Consider the following 13,079-nt stretch of genomic DNA (forward strand, 5'->3'; position numbering starts at 1 on the left):
TCCAGTTCCCGTGAGTCCTGGTGATCTCATTAACACGGTACCTCCGGTCCAGTTCCCGTGAGTCCTGGTGATCTCATTAACACGGTACCTCCGGTCCAGTTCCCGTGAGTCCTGGTGATCTCATTAACACGGTACCTCCGGTCCAGTTCCAGTGAGTCCTGGTGATCTCATTAACACGGTACCTCCGGTCCAGTTCCCGTGAGTCCTGGTGATCTCATTAACAAGGTACCTCCGGTCCAGTTCCCGTGAGTCCTGGTGATCTCATTAACAAGGTACCTCCGGTCCAGTTCCAGTGAGTCCTGTGTGATGTTAATGGTGAAGGGGGAAAACCTAGTCAGTTGTCCAACTGAATGTATTCAACTGAAATGTATCTTCCGCATTTACCCCAACCCCTCTGAATCAGAGAGGTGGGGGGGGCTGCCTTAATCGACGTCCATGTCTTCAGCGCCCGGGGAACAGTGGGTTAACTGCCTTGCTCAAGAGGCAGAATGACAGATTTTTACCTTGTCAGCTCGGGGATTCGATCTAGCAACCTTCCGGTTACTAGTCCAACAATCTAACCACTCGGCTACCTGACCCCCTACACTCTAACCACTAGGCTACCTGCCCCCCTACACTCTAACCTCTAGGCTACCTGCCGCCCTACACTCTAACCACTAGGCTACCTACCCCCCCTACACTCTAACCACTAGGCTACCTGCCGCCCCCCCTACACTCTAACCACTAGGCTACCTACCCCCCTACACTCTAACCACTAGGCTACCTACCCCACTACACTCTAAGCACTAGGCTACCTGCCCCCCCTACACTAACCACTAGTCTACCTGCCCCCCCTACACTCTAACCACTAGGCTACCTGCCACCCCTCCACTCTAACCACTAGGCTACCTGCCCCCCCTACACTCTAACCACTAGACTACCTGCCACCCCTACACTCTAACCACTAGGCTACCTGCCCCCCCTACACTCTAACCACTAGGCTACCTACCCCCCCCCCCCTACACTCTAACCACTAGGCTACCTGCCCCCCCTACACTCTAACCACTAGGCTACCTACCCCCCCTACACTCTAACCACTAGGCTACCCTGCCTCCAGAGTGGGGCTTGACGAGCTGCTGCCTTTCACTGGCATTTTGGGAAGCTGTTGGGTCACTGAAGGGCTGGGGAGCCGCCACTGAAGGGCTGGGGAGCTGTCAGGCAGTGGGTGGGGGAGAACGGGGTCTCCAGGCCGCTGGTACCAGGGGTGGAGGGCTCCAAGCCTGGGGAGGACGAGACACTACTGGGTGGGTAGAGGACAGATTGTGGCTGGTAGAGCCCAGGAGTCTCCTGGATGATGGAGACTGGGATGGACCTAAATGACAGGCACTTGGAGAAGGGTGTGGGTATAGGGTCATGCAGTTTGGGACTGGTGCTGGGGGAGGATGAGGACAGTGAGGAAGGCTTCCCTCTCAGTCTCTGTTGGCAGGCAGAGTAGGTGCCCCCCCCACCGACGACCGTAGTTCTGTGGGTATAATGGAGGTCATGACCTGTGGGTATGGCAGGGCTTGGGGTGTAGCGCTAACCCAGGGGCCCACTGGGGTCATGACCTGTGGGTATGGCAGGGCTTGGGGTGTAGCGCTAACCCAGGGGCCCACTGGGGTCATGACCTGTGGGGTGGAGCGCCAGGTACGAGGCATGGGTCCCAGGAGGTGCACAACAAATTCAAAACGGGCCATTGGCTGCCCCATTGAGACAGACGGAAAACAGACAATATGGAGGTGGTGGTGGTGGTGGTATCTACCAGGTAATATCAATCAATAGACAGTTTACTTTAAGACATTTTGTACGAAAGTCAACTTTATTTTACAGCATGGGTTCAATAAGACGGTACATAAGAGATGTTTCACTATCCAAATTAATCAATTATTGATATCAACCAAAGACTGGGCCTCTGAACCCCTCATATATTACAAGGTATATATATATATGAGAGAGAGTTAGATAAACATCAAGGCATCCAGAAGGATGTTGAAGATGAAGGATGATGAAGAGGGGGGAGAAAGAGCAAGTCGAGTTAGATCAGAACGTCATGGAGACAGGAAAGAGAGATTTAGAGATGAGGAGAGAGATGAGGAGAGAGATGAGAACGACATGGAGACAGGAAAGAGAGATTTAGAGATGAGGAGAGAGATGAGGAGAGCGATGAGGAGAGCGATGAGGAGAGCGATGAGGAGAGCGATGAGGAGAGCGATGAGAACGACATGGAGACAGGAAAGAGAGATTTAGAGATGAGGAGAAAGCCAGATAAGAACGACATGGAGACAGGAAAGAGAGATTTAGAGATGAGGAGAGAGATGAGGAGGAGAGAGATGAGGAGGAGAGAGATGAGGAGGAGAGAGATGAGGAGGAGAGAGATGAGGAGGAGAGAGATGAGGAGGAGAGCGATGAGGAGGAGAGCGATGAGGAGAGCGATGAGGAGGAGAGCGATGAGGAGGAGAGCGATGAGGAGGAGAGAGATGAGGAGGAGAGAGATGAGGAGAGCGATGAGGAGAGCGATGAGGAGAGCGATGAGGAGAGAGATGAGGAGAGCGATGAGGAGGAGAGAGATGAGGAGGAGAGAGATGAGGAGGAGAGAGATGAGGAGAGAGATGAGGAGAGCGATGAGGAGAGCGATGAGGAGAGCGATGAGGAGAGAGATGAGGAGAGCGATGAGGAGAGAGATGAGGAGAGAGCCAGATCAGAACGACATGGCGTCCAGCCCGTCCTCCATGAACTTCTTGTAGATGGCCATGAACCTGGCGGTGAATGCCTCTAGATGGTAGACGGCCTTATTGCCCTGCTGCAGTCGGTGTTCGTAGTGGGCTGCCATGTGAGTCACCTCTGCCTTCAGCTGTCCGTCACAGTTACCTAGCAGCTCTGTTACCAGGCCCTACACAGACAGACACAGCACCTTAACACGCCACAGAGTTAACAGCATGCACACACACACACACACCCCTCCCCATAGTCGGTGCTCAGTGTTTGTGAGGCGTACCTTCATGATGATCTCAGGAGGAATACAGTGAGTCAGCAACTCATACAGTCTCCCCCTCACCTCTAACAACCTGGGAGAGAGAGAGGGAGGTAGGGGAGAGAGAGAGGGAGGTAGGGGAGAGAGAGAGGGAGGTAGGGGAGAGAGAGAGAAAAACCTTTTAGTTCAGAAACCATTTTAATAGGGATGTTTGTTCAATGTTTTTTTTTTATTCCAGTCCTTCTCACTCCCCTCTCACCTCTGAGGACTCTGCTGACTGACGATGGCATTGGCCGTCTCTCTCAGGTAAACCTCCCAGTCGGTCTCCGGGATGTCCTGGTCTGCTGAGAACGGGTACCTGGAGAACAGGGGTCAAAGGTTATCAAACGGCAACAAGACTTACCCGTCGCAGCATCTCACACAGCGACAAGACTTACTGTTGCACTCTGCACGCCTCACACATCAGCAGTGCTTTGCGGAGGTTGCGTCCAGACTTCTCCGAGATCCGTTTGGACAACTCAGTGGGGAGAAGCAGACCCTCCTTCCTACACACTGTAGACAGAACATTACACACCTGAGAGAGAGAGAAAGAGAAAGAGGAGAGAGAGAGAGAGAGAAAGAAAGAGAGAGAGAGAGAGAAAGAAAGAGAGAAAGAGAGAAAGAAAGAGAGAGAGAGAGAGAAAGAAAGAGAGAAAGAGAGAAAGAGAGAGAGAGGGAAAGAGAGAGGGAAAGAGAGAGGGAAAGAGAGAGGGAAAGAGAGAGGGAAAGAGAGAGGGAAAGAGAGAGGGAAAGAGAGAGGGAAAGAGAGAGGGAAAGAGAGAGGGAAAGAGAGAGGGAAAGAGAGAGGGAAAGAGAGAGGGAAAGAGAGAGGGAAAGAGAGAGGGAAAGAGAGAGGGCGAGAGAGGGAAAGAGAGGGAAAGAGAGGAGAGAGAAGAGAGAAAGAGAAGAGAGAAAGAGAGAGAGAGAAGAGAGAAAGAGAGAGAGAGAAGAGAGAAAGAGAGGAGAGAGAAGAGAGAAAGAGAGAGAGAGAAGAGAGAAAGAGAGAGAAGAGAGAGAGAGAAAGAAAGAGAGAAAGAGAGAAGAGAGAAGAGAGGAGAGAGAAAAGAGATGACAGAAGGTGAGAATTCAAAGAGTCACATTTGATGGTAGTTGAAATAATCTACCTTGCACTCACTAAACATCCTTCCCTCTCCATCCCATAACGCCCTACCTCCTCTGTACTGGGCAGGGGCACCCTGATGGCCAGACACCTGCTCCTGATTGGTCCAATGACTTTGGAGGTGGAGTTACAGCAGAGGATGATCCGGCAGGTGGACATGTACTTCTCCATGGTACGACGCAATGCATGCTGGGCATCCTTAGTGAGGCGGTCCACCTCTGTCAACAGGACCACTAGGTGTGAGAGAGAGTGTGAGAGAGAGGTTGTTTTATTAAAATGGTGTCAGAACGTGAACATCCTAACAGAACAGTACGCAGCGCGTGTGTTTGTGTGTGCGTGTGAGTGTCTGACCTTTGAACTCCCTCTGGGTGCTGGTCTGGATCTGTTGAGCCTGGGCCATAGTCTTGATCAGCTCCTGGATGACCACACGGTCACTGTTACCAGCATCACTGTTAAAATCAGAGAGATGTTCAATATGACCACACGGCCACTGTTACCAGCATCACTGTTACCAGCATCACTGTTACCAGCATCACTGTTACCAGCATCACTGTTAAAATCAGAGAGATGTTCAATATGACCACACTGTTACCAGCATCACTGACCACACACACAGTCCTTACAAAACACACTGTCACTGTTAGCAGCAACACTCTGATGAGGAAAATCTCTCCAACTCAGATCATTGAGTCCCAGGCTATGGTGTTGATGTGTACCAATACTACTTCCTGTTTACCTTGGGTTGACCTCCACGTGGTAGTTACTGGCTATGGTGTTGATGTGTACCAATACTACTTCCTGTTTACCTTGGGTTGACCTCCAGGTGGTAGTTACTGGCTATGGTGTTGATGTGTACCAATACTACTTCCTGTTTACCTTGGGTTGACCTCCAGGTGGTAGTTACTGGCTATGGTGTTGATGTTACCAATACTACTTCCTGTTTACCTTGGGTTGACCTCCAGGTGGTAGTTACTGGCTATGGTGTTGATGTTACCAATACTACTTCCTGTTTACCTTGGGTTGACCTCCACGTGGTAGTTACTGGCTATGGTGTTGATGTTACCAATACTACTTCCTGTTTACCTTGGGTTGACCTCCACGTGGTAGTTACTGGCTATGGTGTTGATGTGTACCAATACTACTTCCTGTTTACCTTGGGTTGACCTCCAGGTGGTAGTTACTGGCTATGGTGTTGATGTGTACCAATACTACTTCCTGTTTACCTTGGGTTGACCTCCAGGTGGTAGTTACTGGCTATGGTGTTGATGTGTACCAATACTACTTCCTGTTTACCTTGGGTTGACCTCCAGGTGGTAGTTACTGGCTATGGTGTTGATGTGTACCAATACTACTTCCTGTTTACCTTGGGTTGACCTCCAGGTGGTAGTTACTGGCTATGGTGTTGATGTTACCAATACTACTTCCTGTTTACCTTGGGTTGACCTCCAGGTGGTAGTTACTGGCTATGGTGTTGATGTTACCAATACTACTTCCTGTTTACCTTGGGTTGACCTCCAGGTGGTAGTTACTGGCTATGGTGTTGATGTTACCAATACTACTTCCTGTTTACCTTGGGTTGACCTCCAGGTGGTAGTTACTGGCTATGGTGTTGATGTGTACCAATACTACTTCCTGTTTACCTTGGGTTGACCTCCAGGTGGTAGTTACTGGCTATGGTGTTGATGTGTACCAATACTACTTCCTGTTTACCTTGGGTTGACCTCCAGGTGGTAGTTACTGGCTATGGTGTTGATGTGTACCAATACTACTTCCTGTTTACCTTGGGTTGACCTCCAGGTGGTAGTTACTGGCTATGGTGTTGATGTGTACCAATACTACTTCCTGTTTACCTTGGGTTGACCTCCAGGTGGTAGTTACTGGCTATGGTGTTGATGTTACCAATACTACTTCCTGTTTACCTTGGGTTGACCTCCAGGTGGTAGTTACTGGCTATGGTGTTGATGTTACCAATACTACTTCCTGTTTACCTTGGGTTGACCTCCAGGTGGTAGTTACTGGCTATGGTGTTGATGTGTACCAATACTACTTCCTGTTTACCTTGGGTTGACCTCCAGGTGGTAGTTACTGGCTATGGTGTTGATGTGTACCAATACTACTTCCTGTTTACCTTGGGTTGACCTCCAGGTGGTAGTTACTGGCTATGGTGTTGATGTGTACCAATACTACTTCCTGTTTACCTTGGGTTGACCTCCAGGTGGTAGTTACTGGCTATGGTGTTGATGTGTACCAATACTACTTCCTGTTTACCTTGGGTTGACCTCCAGGTGGTAGTTACTGGCTATGGTGTTGATGTTACCAATACTACTTCCTGTTTACCTTGGGTTGACCTCCAGGTGGTAGTTACTGGCTATGGTGTTGATCTCAATCTTCTTCTTAGAAGGAGCCTGAACAGAGAAGAGGACACGTACGCAGAATGAATCAGATGGTAGTATTGAGATGTGTCTGTGTAGTTTCTCCACCTCGGATCTGTGCAGTGTGTGTGTGTGTGTGTGTGTGTGTGAGTGTGTGTGTGCAGTGTGTTAGGGTTGGGCGATATTACGATAGCATCGTCTAGCGACAATGATTGACTGACACCCCCCCAATAAATACAACTTTTGTGGGGAGGTGATATGGGGGGAAAAAAGTGATCAATATTTTTCTAAATAAGAATAAAATGGCAATGAGCAAAAAAATATATTTCCATGGATAGTTACTTTATGTTAGCAGCAGCAGGGCTCTAGTCAGTCAAATGAGATGATCCATCTATCTAACCTGGCCAGGGACTGACTGGTCAGTGAGCTGTATCTATCTAACATGGCCAGGGACTGACTGGTCAGTGAGCTGTATCTATCTAACACGGCCAGGGACTGACTGGTCAGTGAGCTGTATCTATCTAACACGGCCAGGGACTGACTGGTCAGTGAGCTGTATCTATCTAACACGGCCAGGGACTGACTGGTCAGTGAGCTGTATCTATCTAACACGGCCAGGGACTGACTGGTCAGTGAGCTGTATCTATCTAACATGGCCAGGGACTGACTGGTCAGTGAGCTGTATCTAACATGGCCAGGGACTGACTGGTCAGTGAGCTGTATCTATCTAACATGGCCAGGGACTGACTGGTCAGTGAGCTGTATCTAACATGGCCAGGGACTGACTGGTCAGTGAGCTGTATCTATCTAACACGGCCAGGGACTGACTGGTCAGTGAGCTGTATCTATCTAACATGGCCAGGGACTGACTGGTCAGTGAGCTGTATCTATCTAACATGGCCAGGGACTGACTGGTCAGTGAGCTGTATCTATCTAACACGGCCAGGGACTGACTGGTCAGTGAGCTGTATCTATCTAACATGGCCAGGGACTGACTGGTCAGTGAGCTGTATCTATCTAACATGGCCAGGGACTGACTGGTCAGTGAGCTGTATCTATCTAACATGGCCAGGGACTGACTGGTCAGTGAGCTGTATCTATCTAACACGGCCAGGGACTGACTGGTCAGTGAGCTGTATCTATCTAACATGGCCAGGGACTGACTGGTCAGTGAGCTGTATCTATCTAACATGGCCAGGGACTGACTGGTCAGTGAGCTGTATCTATCTAACACGGCCAGGGACTGACTGGTCAGTGAGCTGTATCTATCTAACACGGCCAGGGACTGACTGGTCAGTGAGCTGTATCTATCTAACACGGCCAGGGACTGACTGGTCAGTGAGCTGTATCTATCTAACATGGCCAGGGACTGACTGGTCAGTGAGCTGTATCTATCTAACATGGCCAGGGACTGACTGGTCAGTGAGCTGTATCTATCTAACATGGCAGGGACTGACTGGTCAGTGAGCTGTATCTATCTAACATGGCCAGGGACTGACTGGTCAGTGAGCTGTATCTATCTAACATGGCCAGGGACTGACTGGTCAGTGAGCTGTATCTATCTAACATGGCCAGGGACTGACTGGTCAGTGAGCTGTATCTATCTAACATGGCCAGGGACTGACTGGTCAGTGAGCTGTATCTATCTAACATGGCCAGGGACTGACTGGTCAGTGAGCTGTATCTATCTAACATGGCCAGGGACTGACTGGTCAGTGAGCTGTATCTATCTAACATGGCCAGGGACTGACTGGTCAGTGAGCTGTATCTATCTAACATGGCCAGGGACTGACTGGTCAGTGAGCTGTATCTATCTAACACGGCCAGGGACTGACTGGTCAGTGAGCTGTATCTATCTAACATGGCCAGGGACTGACTGGTCAGTGAGCTGTATCTATCTAACATGGCCAGGGAATGCATGAGTGATATTTTGATGTGCAGCCTGTCAAAAGAATCCAAAATTATAACATTTATTTATTTTTCGGCTCTTCGGAGTATTTGCCGACATATGTGCATATTGGACTACATACTCAAAACATGATATCGCTAAATGTAGGCCAATTGATTCATGTAGCTCTAAATGTAGGGCAATTGATTCATGTAGCTCTAAATGTAGGCCAATTGATTCATGTAGCGCTAAATGTAGGCCAATTGATTCATGTAGCGCTAAATGGAGGCCAATTGATTCATGTAGCTCTAAATGGAGGCCAATTGATTCATGTAGCTCTAAATGGAGGCCAATTGATTCATGTAGCTCTAAATGGAGGCCAATTGATTCATGTAGCTCTAAATGGAGGCCAATTGATTCATGTAGCTCTAAATGTAGGCCAATTGATTCATGTAGCTCTAAATGGAGGCCAATTGATTCATGTAGCTCTAAATGTAGGCTAATTGATGTAGGCTAATTGATTAATGTAGCGCTAAATGTAGGCTAACATCCTATATAAACTTCCCAGTGCTAGGCTTAAGCTACTTGCTATACAACAAGAGCTCACGGTTTGATGTGAGATTAACGCTTAGACAAACACACTTCAAAGTGTTTGACACCCTGGATCGTCTTATGGCCAATAGGGGGCGATACCATCATATATCCCTCTCCTCACCGTGATGTGTGTGTGTGTGTGTGTGTGTGTGTGTGTGTGTGTGTGTGGTTAACCCTTTCCTCACCGTGATGGGGAGAGTATGTGTGACGTTAACCTTCTACTCATCGTTATGGTGTGTGTAACCCTCTCCTCACCGTAACGGTCTGGTGTTCTATGCGTAGTTTCTCCACCCCAGCTCCGTACAGTTCTCTCAGCAGACACATGATACGGGTCTTCTTCCCTGCTCCGGACGGCCCGTACACCAACAGATGAGGGAAGTCCCCACATTGGACCTGGAGAACACACAGGTTATAGAAGACAGCCCCGTACACCAACAGATGAGGAAGCAGCCGAGCGGTCAGGAGCCGTCGGACCAGTAGCCTAAAGGCCGCTGGTTCAAATCCCAAAGCCGACAAGGTGGAAAAAAACCCGATTGATTTGCCCTTGAGCAAAGTACTTAATCCTAATTTATCCAGGGTAGCAATCAATAATGGCTGATCCCTGGCTCAGAGCCGACTCTCGGGGGAAGTAACAAATATCCAATTTACACATGCGCATGTGTGAAATAGGACAAAATGTAAGCACCCACCTGATTATCTTACTACTATCTAAGTCGCCACACTGGATGTGGAACAGGAAGTTGTTCATTAGGCACTAGACACGGAGGGAGGAACTACCTGGAGTTGTCCAGTAAGAAATGCCTGTTTAAGTTTACTGCAGAAAAACGTTTTGCTACGATGAGCCCTAATCAAACTAGCCAGCAGATCTGACCCGCTTGCCTACAGCTACATTAGGGTTGGACATGCTTCCTGTCTGTGTATATTAAAGACACCGTGGAGTTAGCGAGAGATATGGGTCGGGAAAGCGTACCTCACTTAATGCAGGGATGATTAATGCGTTGTACTCCGAATTATCCCCCGAATTGTCCCATTATCCAAAACTGTTACACCGAGAACACTGAACGACTTTAATAAAAACCGACCCGAGGTTAAACCCCGCAGTGTTCCTGTCCTGGAGACTCACAAGGTGTGCACTGTGCAGGGTTTTGTTCCAGCGCGGCAGTGATTCATGCACAGCCTGTACAGTCATTTAGCTACCCTACTACAGGGTTATGGTTACACTGATACGTGTTATGTCAAAGTAACGTCAAAAGTTGTATGTTTGGGGATAACTTACGTTAAATTTTAGCTAACGTTAAGACGTACTTAACCCTCACTACAGAACAGAGCCATGTTGATATGTGGCTAGTAGATTACTGTATCTGGCTAGCAACACTCTACTGGAAACCTTCTAGCTAATGTTAGCTGACTAGCTGACAAAGTACGACAAAACTACTGCAATAGTTAGCTGGCTAAGTTAGTTAGCAAGCTGTTACCATACCAAAGACATACCAATAGTTAGCTAAGTTAGTTAGGAAGCTGCTACCTTACCAAAGACATACCAATAGTTAGCAAGCTGCTACCATACCAGACATACCAATAGTTAGCTGGCTAAGTTAGTTAGCAAGCTGCTACCATAAAGACATACCAATAGTTAGCTGGCTAAGTTAGTTAGGAAGCTGCTACCTTACCAAAGACATACCAATAGTTAGCAAGCTGCTACCATACCAAAGACATACCAATAGTTAGCTGGCTAAGTTAGTTAGCAAGCTGCTACCATAAAGACATACCAATAGTTAGCTGGCTAAGTTAGTTACCAAGCTGCTACCATACCAGACATACCAATAGTTAGCTGGCTAAGTTAGTTAGCAAACTGCTACCATACCAAAGACATACCAATAGTTAGCTGGCTAAGTTAGTTAGCAAGTTGCTACCATACCAAAGACACTGTGATAATACGCTCCCTAAACAGAGAATCTAGCTAGCTAACGTTAGCCGGCCATGTTGATAAACTGGTTTAAATCTTACCAGGTTTTTCAGTTGATTAGCTTGCTCTTTGTGGTAGTCCAATTTCCCCAGAGAGGTAGGTCTGTATTTGTCCACCCACAAACTCATTTTTTTTTTTTGTAATGTTATTTCACAGTCTTCTATTCACTGTTTTTGTTTGAGCTGCTTCGTGTCGATTCTTCTGATTTTAATTCCCGCGAATTATTATTATTTTTTTTTTAAGGCGCGCTGTCAAATGTCTCTACAGAGAGTCATGAGGGACAAACCTCCTAGTTGGCGTTTTGGAAAATACAGCCGCCGCTGCTGCCACCAGGTGGTGACTTGAGGTCATTTCTGGACTGAGTTTTGACAAAAACTTGCTTAGATGTAGCAAAGATCCTAAACCAAGGGGTCTCCAACAGCTAACTCGCAAAGTCATTTTAAAAGTACATGGATTTTTTGTTGTTGTTGTTGTTGTTGATTTTTTTTCTCCATCACAAACTGTCATAAACAGGTTACGAGCCAAATCAACGCCACAGTGATCACGTTTACATGCACGCAGCTCAAATTCCGTTTTATTAGTTCTTGTTCGGGGATAAACTGTTTACATGCACCTTGGACATCCCGTTCACGAATATTCCTGTATCCATAAATAAACAGAATATTCCTTATTTAAGTTCCTATGGGTTAAATGGAATAGCAACTGAAATATGGACAGTGACTGTAGGCCTATAAACTCTCACATGTAGCGTAATATAATATTAACTCCTGCAGAATTATGCATTTCTTGCAATAAAATTATACAACAATAAACTTTGATTTGATTTTCAATTGAGGAAATGAATTAAAGTGCACTTAGACTAGACTACTCATAACGGAGGGAGGGAGGGGGGGGGGGGGGGGGGTGTTGTTTAAATTGGGAGTAACAGGAATTATCCGTTTTGGGAGGAAAAAACAGCCTTTTGTGATGTTATAGCAATACCTTTTTCCCTGTTTGAAAAACTTAGACAATACTCGCGTCTTTCACGCGGGTCGTACTGTAACTCCGTTCGGTGCAGTGTCTGATACAGATCCAGGTTTGAAGACGAGGCCATTGCTCATCTTGAGCCGCTGGCAAATCAAATTTAACGAACGGTGAATTTAAATTTAACACATTTTCTCCCCTCATCTGCAATGGCATTTCCAACTATTCTCGAGTAAAACCCTGTTTTGAAGTTTTATGTAAAGTTTTGCTTAGATAGTCATTTGAAGAAGAAAAAAAGTGTGTAAGAGATGCCAATGTCCACACCAGCTCCTCTGAGCCTATGGTGAGTGGACCTACCTTGGCTCAAACCACCACGGGACCTGGATGAGGTGGACCTGGACCATAGGCCTACTGCCCCCTCCCTCCCTGTGTGCTGTGATCCAGACCCCACCGAGAGTGGACCGATTCTGGGTGAGACCTGGGACATGTGCCCTGAGACATCCAGGCACGTGGATGAGGTACACATGGAGCAGATCTCCTCTGTGAGCTGTACTACTGAGGTGGAGACATTATACAGAGTCTGGTGTTGTCTCAGGTGTGAAGGAACACTCTGGCCAACAGCATCCTGTTAGAGTAGATGAGGCAGAGAGACCTAGGGATCCCATCTCTACCCTCCTCCTTCTACACCTCTCTCTTCTCCCCTCTCACTACCCCTCTCTCTTCTCCCCTCTCACTACCCCTCTCTCTTCTCCCCTCTCACTACCCCTCTCTTCTCCCCTTTTTTCAGTCCCTCTCTCCAGTCATCTCTCCAGTCATCTCTCCAGTCCTCTCTCCAGTCCTCCTCCAGTCTCAGTCCTCCTCCAGTCCTCTCTCCTCCAGTCCTCTCTCCTCCAGTCCTCTCTCCAGTCCTCTCTCCAGTCATCTCTCCAGTCCTCTCTCCAGTCCTCTCTCCAGTCATCTCTCCTCCAGTCCTCTCTCCAGTCCTCTCTCCAGTCATCTCTCCTCCAGTCCTCTCTCCAGTCCTCTCTCCATCCCTCTTTCCAAGCCAGACTGGGCCTTATTGCCTTTGATACCCCCCAGTCTGTAGGCGCCCCAGGGCCAGGTGATGGTAGTCCAATTGACCTGCTCCGTATCATAAAAAACAAACA

At 47.9% G+C, this 13,079-nt stretch overlaps 1 protein-coding gene across 2 annotated transcripts; it reads right to left on the bottom strand.

Annotated features, from left to right (window-relative positions):
• Positions 1-1,816: 1,816 nt before the first annotated feature.
• Positions 1,817-11,249, bottom strand: rfc3 (replication factor C (activator 1) 3). 2 transcript variants are annotated; one of them, XM_045717436.2, is made up of 9 exons: positions 11,010-11,249; positions 9,258-9,395; positions 6,486-6,553; positions 4,500-4,597; positions 4,200-4,381; positions 3,427-3,563; positions 3,249-3,347; positions 3,014-3,083; positions 1,817-2,908 (listed from the first exon to the last, which is right to left on the bottom strand). In XM_045717436.2, exons 1-9 carry the CDS (start codon positions 11,094-11,096, stop codon positions 2,717-2,719), a joined length of 1,071 nt encoding a protein of 356 aa, XP_045573392.1. In that variant the 5' UTR covers positions 11,097-11,249; the 3' UTR covers positions 1,817-2,716. The 2 variants fall into 2 exon arrangements, with proteins under 2 accessions (XP_045573392.1, XP_045573393.1); XM_045717437.2 differs by having other exon boundaries at positions 1,817-2,929.
• Positions 11,250-13,079: the final 1,830 nt, after the last annotated feature.

The sequence above is a fragment of the Salmo salar genome, chromosome 04, assembly GCF_965601325.2.
Source record: "Salmo salar chromosome 04, fSalSal1, whole genome shotgun sequence".
In the NCBI taxonomy this organism is placed as follows: Eukaryota; Metazoa; Chordata; class Actinopteri; order Salmoniformes; family Salmonidae; genus Salmo; species Salmo salar.